This window comes from Taeniopygia guttata, chromosome 1 (genome assembly GCF_048771995.1).
Source record: "Taeniopygia guttata chromosome 1, bTaeGut7.mat, whole genome shotgun sequence".
NCBI lineage: Eukaryota > Metazoa > Chordata > Aves > Passeriformes > Estrildidae > Taeniopygia > Taeniopygia guttata.
The window spans coordinates 36,089,790-36,115,621 of record NC_133024.1 but is presented as its reverse complement, the minus strand read 5'-3'; the positions used below and the strand labels follow the sequence as shown (position 1 = coordinate 36,115,621).

The following is a 25,832-nucleotide window of genomic DNA, read 5'->3' as shown; positions in this document are numbered from 1 at the left end:
CCAAGCAGCTCATAAAAATGTGAAAATAACTGTGCAATAACTATGGGTATAAGAGCATTTCCCATTAACTGGTAAACTAGATTATTTTATCAGAAAGACCAACAGTTAAGCAAAATAATGACTTAATTAGAGTAACTTGTCTAGAAGGTTTTAATGTGAAGTGCAAAAATATTTATGATTAAATGAAGCCTCATTGAAAAGAAAATAATATGCCATAGTACTGAAAACCATCAGATCATAGGACAGTAGTTTAAGACATGGTAGAGGTCTGAGCTAACATGACACATCAAATCACACAAAATATTAGCTGTACATGAGGTTAGTAATAGTCCAGTGGCAAAACTGCAGATGAAGGGATCTGATTTTCTGAGTCTTCTCTGTCTGATCTTGGTTGCCCCATGGTCTGTCACAAGAGTAAACAGCACATGATCATCAGATATACAGACTCTACAAAAATGGTTATAATTTGGTATCCTTTCAAACCAAGGACATGATGAGTTTTCTTTGCTTCTGTTTTCATATTAAAAACATCTCTACAGGGACAAGGCATAGCAAGGCTAGATTTTGGTTAAAAGAATAACAGTAGGATCATAATCTTGAAAGATATTTCATTAGATGACTATATGCCTGACAAGATGTATTGCCTTGTTTTTATTCCAGTGAATAAAAGCTTCTTGCTTAAATTTATTTGCAAACAGCTACAAGGTTCAGCATGTGAGGAAAAGAATGTCATGGATGAACATTCTAGGCTGGCTGCCCAAACCTTGTTACGTTATTATAGATCCTGCATGTGGTATGGGACAGTTTTCCCATCTCCATGTCCATCTCAATCTTTGTGGAAAAGGAGGGCTGAGAGGTCCGTCTTGAGGTATAATTATGCAATCGCAGGGTAAATAACAAAAAGGTAACAACAATATTAGTAACTGATAGAAACATGATATGAATTCTGTTTTCCTGAAGAGAAGATGGATATCACTATAATAATCAAGCCAGAAAAATTCAGAACTCTGAAAATAAATCCAATGGCTAGCAATTCTTAAAATACAAAGCTGGGAGAAAACCTGAAACATTATCAGTCTCAACTCAGAAGACATCTAAATCCTGAGATCTCAGAATGAGTATATTACCTTGTTAACATTACTAAATGCATTCAGCTTGGGTATATTATTTGTAAAGACCAAGATTTTTTGATTTTTTTGCTCTTTGTCACAATCCTCCTAGTGTTTTCAAATGCTCCATTTTTAAGACTTCTGCAAACTGTCAGATTTAGTCTTCACTGATGATTATATTGTTCATATTTATGTTACTTCTTTCAGTGTGTCTGCTGCTGCCTGCACAGTGAAGGCTGCAATGGAAATCTGCCTCTTCACTTCTTCCCAGGCTTCATGTTGATCAGCTTTGCTTTCGATATCAAACATGGCATCATAGATTCCTGGGAAGGATTCTCCTGCATATTTGTTATGGCTGCTTGGAGCAAAGATAACATGTCTGTAGGGAAGTTGAGGGAAAAAATAACAATATGATGCATTAGGAAAATAAAACATACTATTTTATGTTTTATAAACCAGCTGTAAACACTTGACATTGAAGATGTAAATAAATAAGATTATTGCAGCAATAGTAGCTAAAGTCAATGAAGCAAGAAAATAACATAAGATACATTATAAGACCATTTATTCACTGCCTCTTAAATAAGATTTACTTCTTGACCTGGATGAGAGGACCACTGAACTCCTTCCCTGCTGTTTCAGTACTGCACTCCACAGCACATTTGCTAGTGCTCTTAAAATTGATCAAATTGTAGGTTCTTCAATTAGATACTATTTCGCTTTCAAATAATAACAACTTCCTGAAGTTTCTACAATTAAAATTACTTAAAATGACTTCAGGGCTAAACTTTCCCATCTGTTTAGAAGCCAAATAAAACCAAGAGAAATTATTTGAGTAGGTTTCCAACAAGAATCTTCCTCATTCTGTACAGTGTTTCACACTGAAGTTTTCTTCAGTGTCCCTTTTCATGTTATTCCTCATGTCTTGTGTACTTTTGCTGCGTTGAATAAAATCATTATAACTCCATTTAGAGACTTGTAAATCTTAAAGGAATTTTCATAGTGTATTCCATTAGAAAAGTGAAAAGTAAGCTTTTCTCACCTATAAAATGGCCTGCCAGGTAGTCCAAGAGGGTCGATGAAAGCCCTTTCCAGAAACATGAGCTGATCATTTAGTGATCTGACAGCAAGCAAGCTAAAGGAAAATAAAAAAAGGGAATCTGTTGCATATGTCAACTGCAGTGTGTTCATCCTTCCCTTACCCCAGCATACACATCTAGATTTATAAAGAACAGTAGATCTGGGATGTTGAACATTAATTGTAGCCCACAAAAGATAGCCCATGCTATCAGCTAACCTGCATAACCGAATTATGCTGATCTGTCCTGTGACAGAGTCTGGTTCATAACTGGAAAGTCTCTTAAAGCTGTTTTTAAAGTCCAACTGATAGCATCAAAATACAGTGTTTCAGGTGTTTTCTTTCATGTTTTCTCTCATTCCTTTATTTCCTTTTCATGAAGATGCTTAGACCATTTTCTTCCTTTGTACAACAGTTTTCTAAGGACCCTCTTTTCCAGAAAGGTAGTCAGCCACAAATTACTTCAATAAAATTGCATTTGTTTTTACATAAAATCACAACATATCAGAAAAATGAACCCTGTGATGTTAAAATCCTCTTTTTAGCCTTCTGAGAGTTGTATATTTCTGATGGTAGATTTTAAATTCCCTAGAGCAGAGACCATCTGTGTCTGTGTGCTCTTAATAGCCCTGCACATACTATGATGCTTAATAAATAAAAAAACTGTGATGAGGTTATACAGAATATATGTGGGCTTGGTGGTTTACATCCAAAGTAACTTGTAGACCTTCAAAGGCATTCACCAATAAAAAAAATGTTAAAATTTATATCACAGTAAAACTGGAGTTAACTCTACTACCATTAAGGAAATTTTTTCAAGTTTACAGTGGTGTAAACAGAAACTGAAATTGGCTGGTTTAATTAAAGCATAGATTTAGGCCAACCATCAATAAAGCCATTTTGAAAATGTCATACACATGTTATATGTCATAAATGTCATCTTTTGCATAAGAGATTAGTGTTAACTCCTTTATCTGAAAGTTGCTGCCATTAAAAAGATGGCTTTTATTTTCAGCTAGTATTCCATAAGGGTAAGCATATGGCTAAATTAGATTCTTACCAAGAAATGGAATATACATATATGGATATATGAAAGGAAGTTTGGCTTGTCATTTTGGGCATGGCCTACAAAGAATAAATTAAGTCAAGTGCAAACTAGGCCTTTTGGCATAGGTGGTGCAAAGAATTTCTTGAAAGCTCATCAAAAAGCATGCCACAACTACAGTTTCTTTATTTCTTTTCTTTCCATTAAGTGGCAGCAAGTGAAGATTAAGCCCTCTTAAGCTCAGAGTACTACATGGAGTATTTGACTGTAAGAAAAAAAAAAAGAGTTGAACTTACTTATTGAGATCTATTTGTTGCAGTCTCTCATGAAAGCTAGCAGCAACTTCTGTAAAATTCTTCACAGCTGAAAACAGAGCATCTGGAGGGAGCAGGAGCAAAGTATTTAACTTCAAATTCAGAAGATACGATTTAACAAATCAAATTCTTAAATTAAAGCTTTATCTTCCACTGTGATCATGATCATGAACTGTTAAAAGTCTTGCTGAAGGAAAAGAAAATGACCCTATATTCCTACATTAAAAAATACGAAATTATGTGTGAAAACCTGTCTTAGAAACAATAGCAGTAAGTATTGTTATGAATATTGTTTAGTATTTGCTACTTGAAGAATGTACAGCAATATCAAAAACCAGATTATGGAATCAGAACTAGACTGTTCAGGTAGGTCTGAGATTTTACAAATCCCAGCAACCTGTGTTTTATGGTTATGTCCCTCCACACAGAGTTTTGAGAAAGACTGAGAACGTGTGTGGGTGTGTGTACACACATGCACATGCACCTGATATTTGCCATTAGCAGCCAAATCTTAAACTGATTATTTTGTAATGTTGCTAGTTAAAAAAAGGTTTTTCAGGCACAGAACTTTCCAACACTGCAAAACAATGTGATTTTTTTTTATGGAAACATGACAATGATATATTGTTGTCAATGCTGGCGAATCATACACAGGTCAAAGTACATGCAACTGTAAGTGTTAGCTCTATTGCCAATGGCATGGTCATCCCCACACAGGCATGCTAATGACAAAATATTCCCATTTCAAATTAATGGAGGGTATTGCTCTTGTTTTATTTACTGTTCATACAGCATAAGGTAAATACCAGGTCATGACTAAGTCATCCATTAATATATGGCACTGTTAGCATTAACAGAGCAGGAATGTGAAGAAAGATTGTACGTACCAAAGGATACATTGTATGTTGCCAGCTCCTCTTCGTGATTCCTTGACAAATTATAGATGATGTGAGCATAGTTGCTCACAGCTGATGCATAATCTCTACAGTCAAAGGGAAGCACAACAGAGTTGGCCAATTCGAACACCAGCCCTCCCCGTACCTGAGCTACTGTCAGATGATTCTTGAACGTGGGATCATAAAACTGTTCCACAATTTCATAGGTTTCATAGACACTGTGGTAAACTGGGTAGCTGCTGTATTTTGCCACGTTCTGAAACAAAGGAAACCAAGCCAAAATCAGAACCATTATTCAGCTGTGTCTATTTCAGTGTGGCTTGAAAATCTTTGGTGTGGGATTCACGGCATGGTACAGTTTAAGTGTTCAGGTCATACTAATCCTATGTAGCCACTATAGACAGCTGAAGGTGAACTGGTCAGTAGTGGCTCTCTTAGACATTAACCTATGCTGAGATGAATGGTCATTTGGAGAAATCTCTACTGACCATGTACACAGCCCAAAGAAGGTACCTAAGCACAGACATATAACTTTCAGTTGGCTAAATCCAGGTGAGATTGGACTTCTCCTCTAGCTTGGATTCAATAATAATTTGTTTGTGTCCTTGCATATTCCTTCCTTTTCAGAGGAAATGACCACATTGAACAGTTTGCTCCTTGAACACTTTTCAGTTAATCTCCTCTCCCAGTATGCTTCAGAGCCCAACCCATATTTTCAATAAAACACAAACCATTCTGAATTCAAAGCTTCATAAAGAGTTACAAATCATTCAATAGTCACCATAAACTAATTAGAAGACTTCATCAGCCATAGGTAATTTTGAGCACATCCATTTACCCTGAGCAAAAGTCCTTTTGTCTAAGTGACAAGTCGATCATTCTTATTTATTACATATTGGTGTTGAGGTAGGACGTAGAGTTGTAGTAATTAGACACCACTCTGACACACTGAACTGAACTACACTATCCTAAAAAGCTGGAAGTCTAAATGGCTCCTTTACAAGTGATGCTATTCAGGCAGTTACAAGAGAGACCAAACTAGAAAGACACAGACTTACCCAATTTTTACTGTAACGTGCTCTGCCAGAAGCAATGCCAAGACGTTGAAAAAATGCTTCAAAGTCATTGCCAGAACCCAGTTTATTTATTCTTTAAACAAGAAAGAGGAAAATGCCTTGAGTGACAATACTTAAGGTATAATTTTAGTTTGCTTCCAAGTATACCATGGCAGTTATTTATTCAGCAGTCAGTCACTACACACTACATAGTCTTTCCCCAGTGTGCTCTTTTTTGTCAATACACCCATCATGAACTGCCTCTGACTCCTGAATTACCTGCACCTCATCAACTGCATTCTCTGAGGATCAAAGTCACCCTTCTCAGGGTCAGAAATATCCACTTCTCAAGAAGAGAATATACCTCACTGTCTTTTTATCACTGACAAGAACGAATGGCCTTTCTCCTGCTGAATTTCCGCTATCCCAAGCTCTCAACTCAGAGATATCACAGCAGTACCAGCATGACTTCATGGAATAAAATCACTTTTTGAGATCCTGTAGAAATCCCCTGGTAAATTTGAAGAGCATTGCTGTAAAATCCTGCCTGGTGTGCTCCCCAGCCACCCAAACTCAGAGGCCTTCCAGAAGACTGGAAAAAAATGCAAAGGAAAGCTGTCAAGTCAACATCTTGTGTAATAGCCACTGGCTTGTGCATACTACCTTATTTGTCTAAACTTCTATAAACTAAAAGAACACATTTCATATATAAAGCCTCTTGCTCATCTACAAAGGCAGGGTCACAAACCTGTTGTACAGCAGTGTATCAGCTGCAATCATTACACCTCTGGAATTTATGCCAGCTGGGAATCACACCATTTCTCTTCAGAACTCAGTTTTTCATATGAGTATTTCTTGAAAAACCACACTCTACAAGTTACAATAATGCTCGGTATGTAATTTGTTTTCTTTTGTCACTGACCTGGGGACCTCTTTATATTCACTTGATGGATTTTTTTTATACCAGCTCTCATAGAGAGATTTTCCCTCAAACCCCTCATCAGGACTTGGTATCTACAAAAAAGACAAAGGGTACAATTTTAAATGTTACCAAATAACAAGTCAACAACCTGTCATCAAACCAAGCCTATGGCTTAGGGTTATGAGTGAGTCATCTTAAGTCCCTCAACCTTTCTGCATTTCCATTTTAACATTTCAAATGCATAGCATTTTCCAGAATAATAGTTTATTTGCTAAAAAATAGGTAAATTTGGATGGAAGAAAATGCAAAAAAAAAAGCAAAACATTTCAAGTCAATATTTAAATTATGGTATTTCTTTATGAAATTTTCAGCCATTTAATTTAAATATTCAACAGAGAAATCCCTAACAAAACCAAAACATTTTGCTTTACTTTGGCAGAAAATTTCAATTTTCTCTTATTTTAATTTAAAACTGCTTCTACCTTGTTTCAGTTCACAAAAAATATGTTTATGGATGTAGAAGCAACCTTATAAGGGCAAAGTGCACAGTACCTGGTGTTTCTGTTATCATAGCTGCTAGAGAGGTATACAAATCACAATCATTCTAAAGTTCATTCCTAGCACTGACTAATTTGAAGGTAACTGAGCAGCTTAAATAAAGATGTTTCTTCATATTTCCTTTATATTGGTGAACTGCTGAGGTTTTATTATTTTGAATCTATTAAAGATTATTAATATATATTCCATTATTAATCTGTCTTCTATCTAAGAATTACTCCACAATAGGAATCAAATTAAAACTAATTTATTTGGGGATTTGTCTGTGAAGGAAATTGTCCACAGAACAGAACTATCAGCATGAAAACTTTTTACCACAGATTAACTATGGATGGGATCACATGGGACATGCTTCCTCATCAGTATTCTCTTCACATATCAGCTACCAACAAGCTGTGGTTACATGCATTCATCAGCCTTTGCTTCCTAACTCGAGGAAGGGTTACACAAGCATTTTTACTGGTATTTAGGTCAAGATTTTAATGATGGCTCTTGGCGTCCAAACTGGGACTCTGCTGACCTGATTTCCTGACAGTTCTGAACACCTTCACTTAGCATAGGTTACCATGGGAACTGCAGGTCATCAAGTTTTCTAGAGTTCAGGACAGAAGTCTCTTTATCTGAGTACCCCCTTTAAAAAGAGCTACATTTTATATGCTGTTTTTAATTGCCAGAAAATTATTATACTGATTTACTACTTTTCCTTTACTTTTGCACCAGTCAAATACCAGCTTCCAAGAGATAATAAATAATAAAATGACTGAATACATAAAGCAGATAAAGGCAGATAAAGTAAATTCACAGTATACACAGAATGTACGCAGTAGTTGAATGTACATTACATTGGCATCTAAAATACACACAAAAACTGTGTAAAATGTTCACTGATTAATACAGTTAAACAGAAAACCCCCAGAAATAAAATCCCAGCCTCTCAGACCCACTCCCCAAGCAAGGAACATCTTACATCTAATATAGTATGCCTAAAGGTCCCTATCTCCCAATTTTGTGTGCCACACAAATGTGTGACAGCCTTATGGTCAGAGACAAAGAATAACTAACATGGTACACTGAAGCTGAGCACATTGACTAAACCTGTCACATCACACAAAAACAACATGGCAGCCACCCTAACTTCTTCCCCTGCCGAAAGGGAGTCAGAGTCTCCTACTACCATGGGCATTCTAGTAATTGATCTGGGCAACCAAGTATATACTTGTTTCTGTCCTCTGGTTCACAGCATGCTTTTATGCTTTTGTCCTTAGAAGGAATGCTTTCACAGAAGGAGTGGAAAAATCCCTTAACCCTGAATAGTTACTAATTTAATGGTATAAGCTTGGATAAGCTCCCCTTATCTGTCCTGGGAAAAAGCTCCACTTCGTTAGCTATTGACCTAAAAGGGGTACTGCAGTCAGAAAAGAAAGATCTGACAGCATATTTTTTCAGATAGAGCCCCATAAAGTAAGTGAGCACTGAACATACCCGCTAAAAATTTCAAGCGATATTACCTTTTTAGTCAGACTGTAAACCAGGCTGTACATCAGTGGAGTGCAATCCACTCGCAGTGTGTAGTTTCCTGAAAAAACATGAAAAACTATTTATTTGAAGAAGTTCCCTCAGATCAAATTTCATGCTGTTATTTATTAATAAGAGAGGCACTAGGAAGCTACACTCTTTATGAGGAGCAAGCTGAGAAGAGCCTTCCTATGATCTTCTCAGTGCACTTTATTGGTAAGGATGAATTAGAGCCCAGCTTTTTAATCAAGTCCTAAGAGCTTTTCTTACGTCCCAATGATTATTATGTATATTATAAGAGAAGAAGCTGACTCTATAGAGTTGCCACAGTACTCAGGGGCCAACATTTCTTGTCTCTCTTATGACCTCCCACAGAGTGGCTCACTACTGTAAAGGACTTTTCCCCTGAAACAACATGAATATCTGAAGGATACTTTATGACTCCAAGCCATTGTTTCTCCCCATATTCATTTCTGAATTAATGCAACAAAAATTATCACATGGAAGGTCTCAGGAATCTCCAAGACAAAATCCCTCCCAGTCATACCATCACTATTCCTATAAAACACAACTCATATCCATGTACCTTCAACAGAAGAATCTGCATTGATATAAGCCACTCCCCGTGCTTGTAATACTTTAGCATTTTCCTACAAGAATGAAAAAAAGAAAGAAAATGCTGATAAATTTTTTGTCCCTCAGAATTTAGAGGGACTTCTCTGAAAAAGCTGTTCTCATTCACAAAAGAAACAGCTATTTCAGAGAAGGATATAATAAAGTGCAAGAAGCTAGAGATTCTTGATAGTTCAAAAGGAAACTCAGGGGAGAGAGAGAGTGTGTCAGGAAGGAGTGTGTGTGTATAAGGGAGGAGTGGTGGGAGGGAAGAAGTGCTTCCTTCTAGTGCAGATTTCCCAAAGAGCAGCCACCATGCAAATTTCTTTTTGAACACTCTTGGTTTACCTCAGCCCACTCTGTTGATCCTAACAAGCCAAATTCCTCTGCATCCCAGCTTGCAAATATCACTGTTCTCCTTGGTCTCCATCCTGAAATGAAAGACAACGAAAATTGTATTACAAAAATAAAGGCTGCTTGTTACATGACTAATGTGAAAACATATGGCATTTTTGGGGGGCTTTTCTTTTACCATGATCTGTGGGGAAAAAGATATACATAAGGAACTGTAACATCAGCTTCAGTAACCTTATCTAATAATGATTTGCTATTGTAGCAATCTCTCCTCTACTTCAATATTGGGCCAAATAATGTATTTTTTTCTCACCTTTAAATGCAAGAAAATTTTCTAGAATCTAAAACTCCGATTAAGAAAAAATAATGTGCTATGCACAAATTCTTGAAAGAAGGCTTTTCTAATCCTCTTGCTCTGTTCAGTCTAGTACACATTGTATATCAGTGTCTTCTCTGACAGAAAAGTGACATATTTTCATATCTATTACAGACTTTCCTTGACCTGTCTTTCAAATGCCAGATTTCAAAACCTAAGCAATTCCCTGTAACTTTGACAGATCACCTTCAAAAGAAAAATCTTGCACTTGAAGTCCTCCATTCAATTTAAACCCAGGCCAAATAGAACAGGCTCTATTGCCCTGATGCTGTACCTCAGCCCAAAGTTTCCTTTGAAGCTACTGGAACCTTTTCACCTTTTACTCCCGTTTTTTTAAACTTAATTTTTTTTCCTCATTTGCATTTCAGAGACAGCTTCCCCTGATATTCAGTTACTGGGAAGAAATGGAAATAAAACTGAATGTCAATAGGTTTTATGGGTAATAGGCACGTAAAGAACATTTCTCTAACACAGTATTTATGTCAGAGCTTCTTTCCATGGGATGTCAGATAGGGAGGCAGCATTTGCTCTGACAGCAACAGAAACTTGGTGCAGTTGACATTTGTTCCTATTGTAATGCAAGTAGGCATGAAGTATTTTTAACCATTACCTCCTACTATGTTTGCACAGCTCATTCTCAGCATTACACTGACATTCTTCACTTATTCTTGAGTATGCCTCCAAGCCACAGTCAAGTGCTGAGAATGCTCAGCCTGTGGCTCTGATGAAGTTCAGCATTGTGCCAGTATTATAACATCACTGGCACATCTGCCCCAAATACAGAGTAGCCAATTGCACCTAAATGTTGTGTTTATTTCAGCATCCCCCATTCTGTTTTGTTTCCCTCTGGGTGTACGTTCTCTTGAGAGAACTTCACATACACCAAGGTGCACAGCAGCCTGTTTATTCAAGATACCAGTGAGATACATGTTTTTAATTTCAAACATATGTTTAAATCTCACAGAAATCAATAAACACTGATGAGAGTAGCTACTTTGATGCGCTTTTTTCTTTTATTACATTACCTTTGTTTTTCAGTTTTCCAAAGCTCCTCACAATCTCGTGAACCACAGCTGCCCCACTCTGAGGATCAATGCCACCAAATACCCATGAGTCACGGTGGCCTCCCAGAATGACATATCTGTCTAGAGAAATTAATTTTGGAAGTTTACTTTTTTCTTGACACAGAGATGTTAACTTGAAGTAATTTCTAATTTTCCACATATGTATCAAGCAACACAGATTAATAGTTTATAATATACATGATAGAAAGGAAAAAAAGTTTTAAATTTCTGAAGTCATTTTTCTGTACTTTCAGTCAGTGTTGAAGAATTTGTCAAACCCAGTAACTGGATCCCACAAGACTTAAAACCTCAAACTCCATGTTGTTAGTTCTATTATTGAATATACTACAGGTTTCCTCTAAAGATAAAAGCATTTTTCCATACTTCACCATAGTGTGATTCATGGTGAAGCTGATCCACTAGTCATATCTGTACAGTACAGAAATTCACAACATTTTGAATTCGTGTGCTGAATGCAGCATTTCTCTGGATATACATAATCAATCACAAATAGGGTTGTCCAAATCATGACAGAGATATGATTACTGAGATAAAATTCATACTAGGTCTCTGTGCTACTATAATATGTTTAACAGTTGTGTTTTAGGCAAAAAGGAAAATGCTGCAGTCAGAAGATAAATGATGCTATAATCATTCTAGGAATGTCTATATATCTGGATTTTTTTAGATTATAAAACCACACTGGTTACAAAACCCCATAAGATAGAGAAAAAGTCAATAATGGTGGATGTAGTGTCTTCTGATGGAACACAAAATCCATTCCCATGTTTCCTAGTGGAGAATATCCACTTAAAAATATTCTTTCAATTGCAAAGTTACTTGCCTGAAGGCAAATATTTACATCTTGGTTATGACTCCCCCTTGAAAATCAGCATTTACAGTGAAAGTGCTGACATACCCTGAACCATATGAAAGCCAGGGCAAATACCACTTCAGAGAACATGCAATACAATATTTCAGAGAAAACTATATTCCTCATCTCCCCCTTGTAACTATAAAGTACATGTAGAGGTCACTGTTCACTCAGATTATGCTGAAGGAAAATGATTTCACCTGGTTCCACTGTGCCTCTGATGGTACCAATCACATTGTAAATCCTTCTTACTTCATTGTTGCTATGAATGTGCATTTTCACCTTTCTAGTGTATTGGGAAGAAAATGCAAAGAGAAAATCCACCAGATTAGATAATCAAACACCTTGACACCTTTCAAAAGTGTACAATATAAATGACAAGGAAAGCATTTTGACCAAATTTATCTCCTATTAAACCAAAGTAAATCTGAAAATACTACAGTAGTTTTTTTCTGGATTCATACTTTCACAAATGAGAACAGCATTTAGCCCTTGACAGCTGTGTAATATTTCTGATGTCAATAAGATTTATACAGATAATAAGATCAGAACTCCAAAGATCTTTTGCTAGCAGCTAGTTTTTAAATTTGAAATAGTGAAAGAAAAATGGAAAGCATCTAATGTTAAAAAGGTAGATAGTACTCATTTTCTGCAGTTTGGTGCAAATCAAAACTGACTCCATGTCAGAGTTTCATCCCCGCCAGCAACCAAACCCCACACAGCCACTCACTCACTCCCCCACTAGCAGCGAGAGAATCTAGAGGGTAAAAGGTAGAAAACTCATGGGTTGAGATAAAGACAATTTTATGCATAAAACAAAAGCCATGAAAACAAGCAGAACAAAACTGTTCAACCATCTCCAAAAGAGCAGAGCCCCATCACATGTAATGGTGACTTGGGAAAGCAAACACTATCAGTCCTGATGTCTCCCCTTTCCTCCTTCTTTCCCCTACTTTATGTACTGAGCATAGTGTCAGATGGTCTGGAATATCTCTTTGGTCAGCTGGGATCACCTGTCCTGGCTCTCATGTACCCCCCATTCTCTCACCAGTGCGGCAGCACAAAGAGCAGAAAAGGCCTTGGCTTTGTGTGAGCTCTGCTCACAACAACAACCCTGCTCAGCAATAACAAAAACAATTCTATGTTATCAACCCTGTGTTCATGACAAATGAAAAACAGACTCATACCAGCCACTGTGTAGAAAATTAACTCTATCCTAGCCAAAACAAGAACATTCCAGCACAGTCCATACTACTGCAGCATCTCAGGCAGCAGAAAATAAGACAACCTGAGTTGCATTAAGATATCTTTTTCTACAAGATCAAGAGTTGGTTATCTGTACCATAGCTGAAGATATAACATCTCAGCCCCAAGGGTTCATATAAAGATCAGTATGAACAATTATATGAAGTTAAACAGTTCATATGAAGTCAGTACATTGCACTCAGACAACATTGAAACACATAGACTTTAGTCCTAAACTGTAATTACTAATTCAGTTAAAAACAATCTGAAGCAATAAAATTGACATCAGAGTTTAAGCTCTTTTTCTGGAAAAGCTGAGAGGACAAATTGCTTATAAGAAGCAGTTTAATATTTCTTTATATAAGTAAAAAGGTAAGACCGAAACCTGGACTCATATGAATTTAAAAAGAAAACAAAAGTTAAAAAAAAAAACCCAAACCAAAAAAGACCCCCCCAAAAAAACCCCAAAAAGCACTCTCAACAAATAGTTTATCAAAGGCTAGTTATTTTTCAAATGAAACTGGTTCAAGACTAGCTGGAAACTAAAGCAAGTAGGTCATATCCATCCAATCAAGACATAATGTACCAATGCTTCGCACTGAGCACATTTCAGCCAAGAAAATAGCCAAAACCAAAGGAATGATATAAATAAACCCAGCTACTTTATCTTTGGTCAAACTCTATTGCTCTACTGTTTTTTTCCCTGATCCCAAGAACACTCTCCTTCGGAAACAAAACTGACCTTGTAGAATAATTTCCTGTAAAACCAGGACCAATGTTGTAAGACACATTCAAATTTCCTTTCCAGCTACTATGAGGTGGTGCCTGTCCTCCCATATTACTGTTATAGAAAAAAAAAATCATTATTAGTTACAGACCTCTTACACCAGCACCAAAGAAATGGGTGAAACCACACTTTGCTAGATCCCATGAACATGCAAACCAGTGTTGGTCTTTGTTTTAGACAATGTATACTGCAAACTTTGGCAGGAGGATAATCTGGAGCTTTAGCTACACTAATACTAGTAAATTAACATAGAACAACAATCCTGGGCAGAGAGATCAGCTTGGAATGGCCTTCAGCTACCCTAGAAGACAGTGTTGGCCACAAGGTTTGGCATATAAACTGCCTCTTGTAAATGGTCCCTGGAACATTCTACTGCCTTGAACCGCATTTGCATTTGAATTAGCAGAGAGCAACTCAGGACATTCCATAACTTAACAGTACAGGTAGTGGTTTTATGGTGCCTGTCCCATGCACACCCTGTCTAATTTGTAGCACAGGCAGTTGATGTGTGCCAAAGAAGGCTAAAGTACAGAAACATGATCAGTCCAGGTCACCCTTTCTTGTTCCATTGTCAGAAGTGCCATGTTTTTCCTGTTAACACAATTGGAAATGCAGTAATTTGGTGGATTTCAATCACCCAGACTTATTCCCTTGAAGGACTTTTATTTTTGACATGAACTTTTGAGATACAAAGCATGCTGAATGTTCTGGTTCTTAGGAAGCAAAGTATATTTATTGTGAATGAAAGCATGTCTTTTACTGTAAATACATACTTCAGTCAAGCTTTAATACACAGAACACTTCAACATGTCTTCAGGCCCTGAGGAAAATGTTTATATAAAAATATGATAGCAGGAATAACAAGATGCTCTGTGACTTCTCAAGACAAAAGTGAAAACAAGGCCCCAGTATTTTTAAAGGATTTAGGTTTCATTTATAATTATTAAAACCAAGTTCTAGTATTATTTAATACCTATTGAACAGAAATGTCTGACTACATCATATTTGTACTATATATTACTCCATCATATTTATAGTCTATATTTATACATATATAGTAATCTGCTCTATCACTACTAGTTGGCAGTGGATAAAAGAAGTTTTTTAATCTATACCTTTATCATCATGAACAGTTATCCTGATAACAGTGATAACTGTGAAGTTTTAAAGAAAAGAAAATTTGGAGACATATTAGTCTGTATTACAAAAGACTATTTCCAGATAACTCTGCCCATACCTCATATGTAACAACAGATACAACACTTATCTCCTACAGAGGTTCTAATGAGAAACAAACATATTATTTCAACAGCTACAGGAGAAGAAGAGTGCAAAAGTCTTTTTCCTCTCTTTTCAAATACTCTCATAACTTCCAAAAAACCCTAAAAATACCTCGTGTCTCCCACGCACTTACCGCAGTAATGACTCAGCATCATGATAGCCAATAGGATGAACTGGAATTTTTGGGAGACCTACACCACTGGTTTTGTCTAATCGGTATGCATATTCTGAAAGCAAAAGATAGATATTTTTGTATTTACAAGTCTCGGAAGGAAGCTGTACAATTCTTAGCACAGTCTTAACACTGGAGTCAGGAATAATCATTTCACTTTCCCGGGAGCTGAGCTGACATCTTCCCAGTAATTTCATTCTTTCTGCTTTACCAACATGTTTTCAGAAAGACACTAATCAAAGTTCTCCCACAGTCTGCAGTGATGCATTTAAAGATGGCTGGAAATTTTAAAATTATTTTTTCATTTTTTTGGGGTGAAATACTTTTACATAGAAATATTTCTCTTCATGGGAAAGAAGTTCAGGCTAAGCTATACATAAATAACAAAGCAAACAAGGAGCCCATAGTGTGATACTCGGAACATTCAGCTGGGAACTAAAAAAATTTGCCAGTTGATATAGAGAAGCAGATAAAATCTTATACACTGGACTACTGAATATTCTGGATTGTTGTTTTCATGTACAAAACAAAAACTAGGTTTTGTTTTGACAAAGCTCAAATACAAATAATTTTTTTTGCAAATCTTAATCTTCATGACGTGGACAAGAGCATATACAGAATAGTTTCCTCCTTAATACAACATTTACCTTTGTGATTGAGGGAGACAGGGATTCATTTGTGTGATCTAGCATGAGGAACCAGAAATCTTCTTCATGGTCTGCTCTGCCATGCTGCTGTTTTGAATATATAACCCCTTCCAGCACAGGTTCTACTGCCTAGAGGCATCACTTAGGGACTACTTTTATTGAGGTGATTGCCTCTCTCAGATATGCTGACCCAAGTGCTAGAATAAATAGCTCTTAATGAATTTCCATCAAAATGATCTGGTTTAGTTGCAAAATGAAACAGCTTAGGCACAACTCAAACAGCTGAGGAAGACTGAGGTGAAGGTGATGAATACAGATCAGCACTCTAGGGCTCCCCTCTCACTTTCTCTCATCCACCATTTACAGAAGTGGCAGCAGTCAAACCCAAAGCTGCCTTTTAGCAACAAAGACTAAGAAAGAAAGTGTGTTGTTATAAGGGAGAAAACATCCTCTGCCCTTTCTTGATACCAGACCCTCAGAGAATGCTTTCTCTAGAGTCACTCACCCTTTGCAGGATAACCTGGAGTCAGAGGATCCCCTGCTCCATTCAGGTTTAATACATTTCCACGCTGGGCTCCTCCACCTGGAAGGTTCCAGCCATTTGGATAAGGCTCTACTCCAGGTGCGCAGTAGTCAGCAGGGTCAGAGTAGAGAATAATTCCCTTGGCACCTGCCAATTCAGCATTCTTCACCTGCAAAGCACATCTCCTGTCCCTATCCAGTCCTTTATAGCTTGACCCCAGAGTTCAAGGGGCAGAACAAAGTATAAATTACAGTGATTTTTCCTCAGGATCTTTTACAGTGCTTGGGATAAGTCAAGGGCCCATAACTGTCTTGCAATTTTCTGAAAAATATATATACAGATATCAGGTTTCATATGAAAGTGAAAGGCTTGCTTTTGCTTTGACTTTTAGTTAGCAGATAACAGTGACATGGAAAACATCCTCCACAGTATTGCTACATAACCTGAGTTTGCATTCTGTCATCCAGATCAAAACAATCAGCTGACTATTGAAATGTTCACAACATGAACAGAAAAAAACCTGTATCATATTAATGCAACAGTATCTTTCAGGTAGTCCTGTAGCTACCTTATTTACCTAAATTATCTCTGAATGTATCTCAGGGTCTGGTCTATACAGGAAGATTGTAATTGGAGAGATTGAAACTACCTTTGGCTGTGAAGAAGACTAACTCCAGAGAGCCTGCATTTTAGGCTCATTATGGCAGAAGGACTGACCTGCATGCTGTTTTAAAAGTGTTCTTGTGTGACTTTATTATTGCATAATATATATCATTCTGACATTCCAATCTGGTTTGCTACTAGATATGACAGTGATGGATTGTGACAGAGTGACAACTAATTCTCAACAGTGTTAAATTTGGGCATTTAAACTCAGAAATATCATAGGGGTTTTTTTCGCTTTTTTTTTTTTTTTTTTTTTTTTTTTTAAGGAAACACAGAACTTGCCTACATACTCTATCCTATTTTTGCACACCATTAGGAAGTTTAAAAACTTCCAGTACAGTTCTCCATATTTTATATAGGCTACAAATTCTTCAGTATATAAGGAGTCATTAGAAATACTACTGTAAGAATGAGGATATCCTTTTATGTAAATGAGGGGAGGGCATATAATCTCCAAATCACAGGAAGACTGCCTCTCTAGATATTAGTAACTCTAAGATACTTATGTTTCATTTTAAGGAAAGATTCACAGACAGTAATACCTTCTTCAATTTTTAAGTCTTTGCCATTCATATAGTACCTTGAGGAGTGGTAAACAATTTAGTGAAAGTATTATCTGACCCACAATATGAGTTATATACCACTTCTCACTGGTGAAAATGATATGTATATAAACCAGTGAGTTATCTATTTAAAAGCTTCACATAAGATTAATCAATAGTATATAATAAAAACTGGCATCCAGTGAATTCAGTGCTTGACACCCTTAGGTAACTGACAAATACAAATAATAATCCTGCTCAAATTAGGGTCAAAATAGTTGTTAAATAAGAGCTGAACACTCTATTTTTAAAATAGACTGTCTTCTTACATCTCTTTTGAGAAAATAACTTGAGAGTATGCCTGAAGTACGTACAGGATTATGTCCTTTCCTGTTAGGTCATGGAAATCTGCAAAAACTGTAGTTTAAAAATAAATTTATATGACAGGGACATTGAATAACCAAATATAGAACTTTAAAATAGCTTTCATAGAGTTATGTTCTCTCTGGTGCACAGAAACTATTATACAGAAACACAATATAGACATGGTAAAGAACAGCTGAACCAACAGGGAAGAACAGTCTAGTTCAAAATTAAGAGTGTATGACACTCTATTAGTGATATTTTGGAACAACCTATAGAATGCAAATGAATATTAAAATATGGAACATTTTCCAACTGATTTATTTTTATCCTAGAAATACTACATAATCATCTTTGAACACAGGTCTATGGAAACTCAGTTACTCTAAAATCTCCAGAACACCTCAGGGAAGTATTTCAGTCTCTTGAAAATGCTGAAGTGCAGAACACCTGAAGTGAGAGCAACAAACACTGAGAAGGGCAGCAACATTTTTATACAGAGGAATTACCTTATTTCCTCTGAAGATCTTCCCATATCTGGCAATAACAATCTTTCCTGTACAGTTAATTCCCATTTCACGTTCTAATGTAAAGAAGTCTTCGGTGCGGCCATAATTCACATACACCAACTCGCCCTGAGAGAAAGAGGCAAGATTTGAAACAATAATGTCAAAGAGCACGTTGAAAGGAGTATGTGATCTAGTAAGATAAGAACTCAGAAGAGCTTTGGCCTCACTGAGTATTCCAACTGAGGAACTTTATACATGCTCCCTTCCTGTGCTGTTTGCAGTACAGATGCAGACAACAGCTTGCTGGAGAATGCTACTGCTAAAAGCACTAGATAAGTACCTGGAGGTCCTGTCAAACTGTTATGTAATAAGGTGAAAAGCATCAGATTTTGAAATTACAATCTTGTCTTTAGGTATTGTTTTCACTGGAAACAAAGTTTTCATATTTAATTAAAATAATTTCCTAAAGAAGGAAGCTGAAGCTTTTTAAACTTTTCATCATTTTTTCACATATCAGCAATCTGAACAAAGCAGTGATGTTATTCCATCTTTCTTGGGTGATATGTTATGATAAAAGGTCAAAACCCATTAATTTTATGTTACACTAGCTTTCAAAATTCCCACTGCAATTCTTGGAACACTCAAAGCTCTTATGTTCCAGAGTACAGATTATCTGCCTGGTTCTCCAGCTTTCTTCGAGTGTCTGAAGCAAAAGGATACAGTATTCCTTTTGTTTTCTGGATTTGAACGGCTTATTAACAAACAACACAAAGTACATGACTGATATAATACTGAGCTGTGTGAGTAGAAGCATTAGCATCTTTCTAGGTGGAACTTTAAAGCAGAGCCTGGACCAGGGTTCTGTCAACGTAAATTATTCTACATATAGAAAGGAAAGATATTGAGAACAATACCAAGAAATTCTAATCTTACAAAAGATTAATTGAAACTCCTAATGATCATAGAACAGTAAACTCCTGTTACATAGGCCGGCTTTATCAAAGAAAGCTCATCAGCTGATACCATCTGTATAACAAGACATGAAGATTAGCGTTAAATTCAGATCACAGCCAACACCTTTACTGCCAGCTAGAAATGTCAGCAAAAGCTTTTCAAGCATACTCAACACTGTGCAGCTATACCTGTCAGTGTGAGCCTTGGGCAAGCAGCATTTTGAAAAGTGAGATTGTTCATTTGGCCAGGTAAATGTAACAGTCTATTTGTTCACCATGATGGGAAACAATGGCGCAGCTACAGAAATGTCTGGGGAGGTTTACAGCAGCTGATATTAAAGATATTACCACAGTTTTTAAGAAAAAGAAAAAATAAAATCCAGTTCTGACTCAAACTAGAGAAAAATATTAAACATATATATGACTGCTCAACTTGAGCACTGCTTCATCACAATAATCCCAAGAACATCAGAGCTAGGTCACCTTTCCTACTACTGGTAAATTGGGTTTTGAACTAAAGCCTAAGGAATTTCAAATTATTCTGAATTGGTCTCTGATATTCTCTGCTATGCTACAGTACACTGTGGTATTCCATCTTTTCCATTTCTACTATTTCTATTTCTGTCTCTGCTTCTTTTCCTACTTCTGTTCCTACCTCTATTTCTTTTACTATGTAGCATTCTACTATCTTACCTCGGGCACTCCTTGAGCTGAAAAGGCACTGTAGGGTGGCACCACATCTCTAACAGCCTCATATCCTGGAGGAGGAGGCTCAGACAATGATGTGTTGAAAACCTAATGGGAAAGGAGAAAAGGAATAAGGTAAACAAGGCAATATGGAAAATAAATACTTTCTATTCAGAAGCACATTTCACAAGCATTTGCAATCGAAAGGACTCTGGTTTTAGAATTCTGCCTAAGAAATAGCCAAAGTTTTAGCAAGCATTGGGCATCCTTTTCAGTAGGCATGTTCAATGTGTGAATTTACAAATCTCATCTCCACTCTTCACAAAAAATCCTGCATAAATGAACACAGGGTTCCCTGAAGAGGTCTGGGTACAGCAGATAAGAACAGGTTAGATCACAGTGGTAAAAATACTCGCATTCTGTTCATCCCTGAAGCTTCTATATGCACTTCAGCCAGTCTGAAACAAACTCATCCCCCTTGTGATAGTATGCCTTGAGACTTAAATTCAAATCTTCCATAAACTGAATTTAGCTGAATCATCGGTACTGTAAAATGAATCAATGCAAATAATGGTGCTGACCAGGGTTTCTTTCTTCTTTCTAAATAACAGAGTAATTTTCAAACAATTGAATTACATGAAGTAATTCTCTTACATAATTGTTTTTTAACCCATATGTCTGGATGCTGTATGAATCAGGGTAAATATTAGTATTCCTAACAAATATATTATGAAACAAAGATGCAAAATATAAATGCAAACTTGAATCCCTGATTTCCATGAGCTTGTTACCAGGCCCAATACCATTAAATGAACAGAGGACAGTTCTCCCAGGTGCATGAAAATGATTTTGTTTCCTGGTTGGAAAAACTGGTGGCTTTTTTACCTCATTGCCATGCTCATCAATTATTGAGATGTAGTTGGGCTTAGTGTTATCAGGATAAGAGAGCAAGACATCATAATGAACCAACTGAACTGAATCCAAACCAAATTTCTCCCACTCAGCTTGGACTTGCTGTGCCAGATGCATATTTTCCTTTGTTCCTGCTAGGTGAGGAAGCTGTGTAAAATTGCTAGAGAAAAGGAAAAAACAAGCAGGTCAAGCATTGAAAGTCATAAGCAGAACTCCTCTTAGCCCTTCTGGAAATAAACCTCATAGAGATGATCAGATATACTCAGGCTAAATAAGGACCAAAACTTCTCTGCATCTATATATTGTTATGTTGCACACATAAACTGAGATTAGGGGTTTCAGGTTGTCCTAAACTAGCACAGGTATTTAAATCTTCCTTGCAGCATGGTTTAACAAGAATGGTGTGATGACACCAGCAATGGGGTCCTGTTCTTTCTTTACTCCTTGCCTTCTGAGCTACAGTAGGTCTATGCACTCCTATGCACAGTAAGACCTTATCATTGTGAACGGTTAAAAGAACTGAGTACAATCATTTTTGTGTATTCAATTTAGAAATGTGTATAATTACTCTAGCCCTTACTTGTAATTAACTAGATGCTCTCCTTGAATCCCACAATTTTAATTAATTTTGGCACAAATACTGGTTTATCTAAAAGTTCACTTCTAGTGTGTCTTGTTAGCAAGTAAAAGAGAGCAAGTTCTAAGTACTGTATAAACAAGAGACAGAAAAACTCAACAGTTTGTGACTTAAAAGTCATGCCAGCATGAATAACAAACAGTGAAAGAGAGCATAAATAATGAACAGCCCATTGTCTGAAAAAAAAAAAAAATATATATAACTGTCCAGACCATTGTGAAAGCCCAGCTGTGGAGCCAGCTGAAAAAACCATCAGTTCAATGAGGCCGTCATCATGATGTCCTCATTCTATCATATGACCATGCCATTAACATGCCAAAAAAGCATGTGTGGCACCAGCCAGTGTCAATAAAGGAAATTGTATCTTCAATTATGAAGGGATGTGAGATTAGGAAAAACTTAAATTCTGGAATTCATATAAGACCCAAGCCATCAAAGAAATCTACTTTAAAAGAACTATTCATATAGAATAGAAATAAAAATAGAAATTATAGAAATAGAAATAATAGAAATAGAAATGGTTTGCTTGTAGGGGATCTAAAACAATCATCTAGCCACACTGCCTGACCAATTCAGGACTGACCGAGTTAAAGCATGTTGTTAATGGCATTGTCCAAATGTCTCTTGAACACTGACAAGCTTGGGTCGTTGATCACCTCTCTAGAATGTCTGTTTCAAGTCTGAGCATCCTCTTGGTAAAGAAATGCTTCCTCATGTCCAGTCTGAACTTTCTCTAGTGCAGTTTTGAACTATTCCTATGCATCCTATCACTGGATATCAGGGAGAAAAAAAGAGCACCTCTTTTGCCATTTCCCCTCCTTAGGAAGCTGCAGGGAACAATAAGGTGGCCACTCAGCCTCTGTTTCTCCAAACTAGACAATATCCTTAGCAGCCAAATGCTGGTGAATAAAACTATGTTCCTCTGATCATGCTAAAATTTAATACTGTACTAAAAGTCACTGTTATAGTGACAGTATCATCTTCTGGATGACATATACTGAACCAAGACACAATTATGTGCTATTGTGAATGAGAATGGTTGTTTTCTATGAAGTGTTTAAGTATCCCATTTTCATTAGAAGTTTATTTATGCAACAACATTTTCCTGTATTACCCCCTCATTTAACTGAACATTGTGGTTTTCTTCATTTTCTCTTCTAATCTGACTGCTTGTACAGGTAGTTCTGAGCAGTGACTAAACATCTGCTGTATTTCACTGCAGGACTGGCCACGTGACAGTAAATGAAATACAATGCTTTCTGCTTAAAGAGACGGGGAGTTTAAAGGGCAGGAAGGTCCTTTCATGGAGCTGTTTAACAACAGTTGACTTTGCAAAAGTCAAAATACAGGTTAAGACTTTAAAAACTCCTAAATCTTTGGTTTTGAATGTGTATATTATAGTCCAGTACATGACTGCTACATAGCAAAGAGACCATACTTTTGAGATAATTTATCTGTAGTAGTTCATGGCAAATACACTTAAAATGAAAGCAGTGGGATTGCCACAATCCCATGAACTGAAACTGGTCTTTTAGTAATTTAGTACATGTACAACCCCATGCTATGTATTCAGATGGGGAGTATGGGGCAAATCCAAATTTGTTGATTATTCCTACAATAGCTGGTCCTCTTTCTTTACACTGAAAGTAAATTCCTATCAATAAATGATGACTTGTGTCCTATTACTGACTGGAACAAATATAAGATTTTAACAAATACTACACTCTCTTAAGAGAAAAAAAAAATCCATTTACAAGATCCCTAAAACAAATCAGGTACAAGTACTTGTAGTTAAAGCATCTAAGTTACTAAAATAGAAATATTTATTACATCAATTAAATTTTAATAAAATTTTAAGTATCTATATTGTAATGTTCCATTGTTTTGAATTGTTTGAAGCATGACCAGCAAGTCAGAGATGTGATTCTTCCCGTCTACTCCATTTTATAAGACCCCAGCTGCAGTGCTGTGCTCAGCTCTGAGACTCAACAGAAGAACGACAAGGACATGATGCAAAAAGTCCCAAGGAGGCCATGAAAATTATCAGAGGGCTAGAGTGTTTCTCCTGAGAAGAAAGGCTGAGAGAGTTGGGGCCATTCAGCCTGGAGAAGGCTCTGAGACTTTACAGCATTTTCCAGGGTCTGAAGGGGGCTTACAAGAAGACTGGAGGGGTACCTTTTCCAAGGGCATGTAGTGCTATAAGAAGGGATAATGGCTTTAAACTGAAAGAGGTCAGCTTTAGATTGGATATTAGGAAGAAATTCTTTACTGTGAGGGTGGTGAGGCATTGGCACAGGTTGACCAGAGAAGCTGTGGATGCCTCATCCCTGGAAGTGTTCAAGGCCAGGCTGGACAGAGCTCTGAGCAACCTTGTCTAGTGGACAGTGTTTAGAACCAGAGGAGTTTTAATGTCCCTTCCAACCAATTCTATGATTCTGTGATCACTGGGCTGACTCCCATTTGATTTTTTTCTTATCTGAACTGATTAGTCTACACACTGCTTACTAAAGAAACTGCTTGATGTTTTCCGCTTTCATTTCAGCCATAAATGCTGTCCTCATGTCCTCATGAGTACTCAGAGATGTCTTCTTATCTGTAGGTTTTGCAAACCAGCCTGTACAACACATGAAAATACCAAAGTAAAAACATCAGAGAAATATTCCCATGACACATACCACTTCTCTTTGGTGACACCACAAGATTTTCACTATTTTACATTTTAGAACTGTTTTTATTTCAGCACATACAAGCAGCTACATCCTAATGCAGGCTGCAAAATGATGGCAGTATTAGTCCCACAAGGTAGATGCTGAGGGTTATAAAATACTATCTTACATTTATTCATCAGTTATTTTCCTGTAGACGCTAAGGAGACTTATCTATCATCCTTGAGCACCAGAGCATCATGCTATCAGTTATATAGTTACCTCAAGAATAAGACAGTAGCTTTACAAAAAATGCACGGAAACACAGGCCCACTTTGTAAAGTACAGATGTCTTGTAACTCCTTTCTCACTCTCTGGTCTTTCTGGCTTCTTTCTGGAGTCCTTCCCTTTCTGAGCAAGCACTACCACTCTGATGAGAGGAACAGCTGACTAGAAAGAGAAGTATTCCTGACATCTGTTTTAAAGTCAGACTGGGCACATTCAGTGCATGTGCAGCAGCAGCGACATGGGTAGTGTGAATGACAGAACCAGTGGGTTCAAGAGGGTGACAAGTTGGCACCAGTGAGGCACTGGTTACTGGCACAGTAAAGGGCTCCACATGAGAGAGGAATTCAGTCGGAGCTTCCCAATGGCAGCAATCCCAAGTACATACCAAATGGCATTGCAAAATACAAGTGGTTCCTTTGTTTTCCTTCCTTCTGTAAACTCATCATCATTCATATGTGAACCCTGAAGGAAGGTAGGAAGGGGGAATTTCTTGCGGCAGCAACCCTCTGTCCTGCCTGCTTGGGCCAAGGAGCAGGTAGGACACTGAGAGACTCTTTCTCCCTTCCTGTCCGTGCCCCTCCAGCCCCATGTTTACCTTCCTGCCTCTCTGGCTGCGGCTGGTGCTGTTTCAAGGCATCAAAGCCGAGGGGTATGTTTTTTGTCCCTTCCTCACAAACCCAGCGCCCCTTTCTCTTGCTCACAGCACTACTTTACTCCTATTTACTTGAACAAAAAGTAAACAGAAAAACAAGGCAAAGACACAAAAACCCTTCTGCTGCTGAGAACAGAGGTATCCCATAGAGGGTCAGTGACTGCACCTGCCCGCGGTGAAGGTGGAGGCACGGAGGGCGGCATCGGCCAGCTGAGCACGGACTCACCTCGGCCACCGGGCTCTGGAAACCCGCCCGCCTCTCCCCCCACCCCAGCCCTTCCTCGGCCCGGCTCCGAGCCACGTCCCCGGCTGGACGAGCCCCGATGCGAGGGAGGGTTGGTCTGCACTGTACCGATGAGGAACCCGAGGAGGAAGAGCCCCGCCGCTGCTCCCAGGACGACAGCCCAGAAGCGGCCGCTGGCTGCCCTGGCGCCGGCCGCCTCCGAGCGGGCACCGAGCGACGTCCACATGGCTGCCGGCCCAGCCCCGCCGCCCGCGGTGCCCCGGCCCGAGCCCGGCCGGGAGCTCTGCCCGCCCCGCTCCGCCCCCCC

General features: G+C 37.7%; 1 protein-coding gene across 4 annotated transcripts; it reads right to left on the bottom strand.

The window, feature by feature from the left end:
- Positions 1–132: 132 nt before the first annotated feature.
- Positions 133–25,832, bottom strand: LOC100223080 (Putative N-acetylated-alpha-linked acidic dipeptidase). 4 transcript variants are annotated; one of them, XM_002188084.7, is made up of 19 exons: positions 25,634–25,832; positions 24,202–24,310; positions 21,033–21,219; positions 20,154–20,255; positions 18,508–18,633; positions 16,410–16,596; positions 15,219–15,312; positions 13,760–13,858; positions 11,973–12,058; positions 10,860–10,979; positions 9,453–9,535; positions 9,079–9,142; positions 8,486–8,553; positions 6,420–6,511; positions 5,501–5,591; positions 4,434–4,698; positions 3,529–3,610; positions 2,152–2,244; positions 133–1,488 (listed from the first exon to the last, which is right to left on the bottom strand). In XM_002188084.7, exons 1-19 carry the CDS (start codon positions 25,749–25,751, stop codon positions 1,299–1,301), a joined length of 2,256 nt encoding a protein of 751 aa, XP_002188120.3. In that variant the 5' UTR covers positions 25,752–25,832; the 3' UTR covers positions 133–1,298. The 4 variants fall into 4 exon arrangements, with proteins under 4 accessions (XP_002188120.3, XP_030125047.2, XP_072783110.1 ...); XM_030269187.4 differs by lacking the exon at positions 25,634–25,832 and adding an exon at positions 25,225–25,595; XM_072927009.1 differs by lacking the exon at positions 25,634–25,832 and adding an exon at positions 25,015–25,204.

What these genes read in the sequence shown, in the direction of transcription:
- LOC100223080 (XM_002188084.7), bottom strand. Translation starts at nt 25,751, where the DNA reads ATGTGGACGTCGCTCGGTGCCCGCTCGGAGGCGGCCGGCGCCAGGGCA. An exon ending in CAGCTCAAGGAGTGCCCGAG is followed by an intron (nt 18,634 to 20,153) that starts GTAAGATAGTAG and finishes TCTTTCTCTCAG; the next exon opens with GGCGAGTTGGTGTATGTGAA. An exon ending in AGATCTTCAGAGGAAATAAG is followed by an intron (nt 16,597 to 18,507) that starts GTAATTCCTCTG and finishes TGTGCTTTGCAG; the next exon opens with GTGAAGAATGCTGAATTGGC.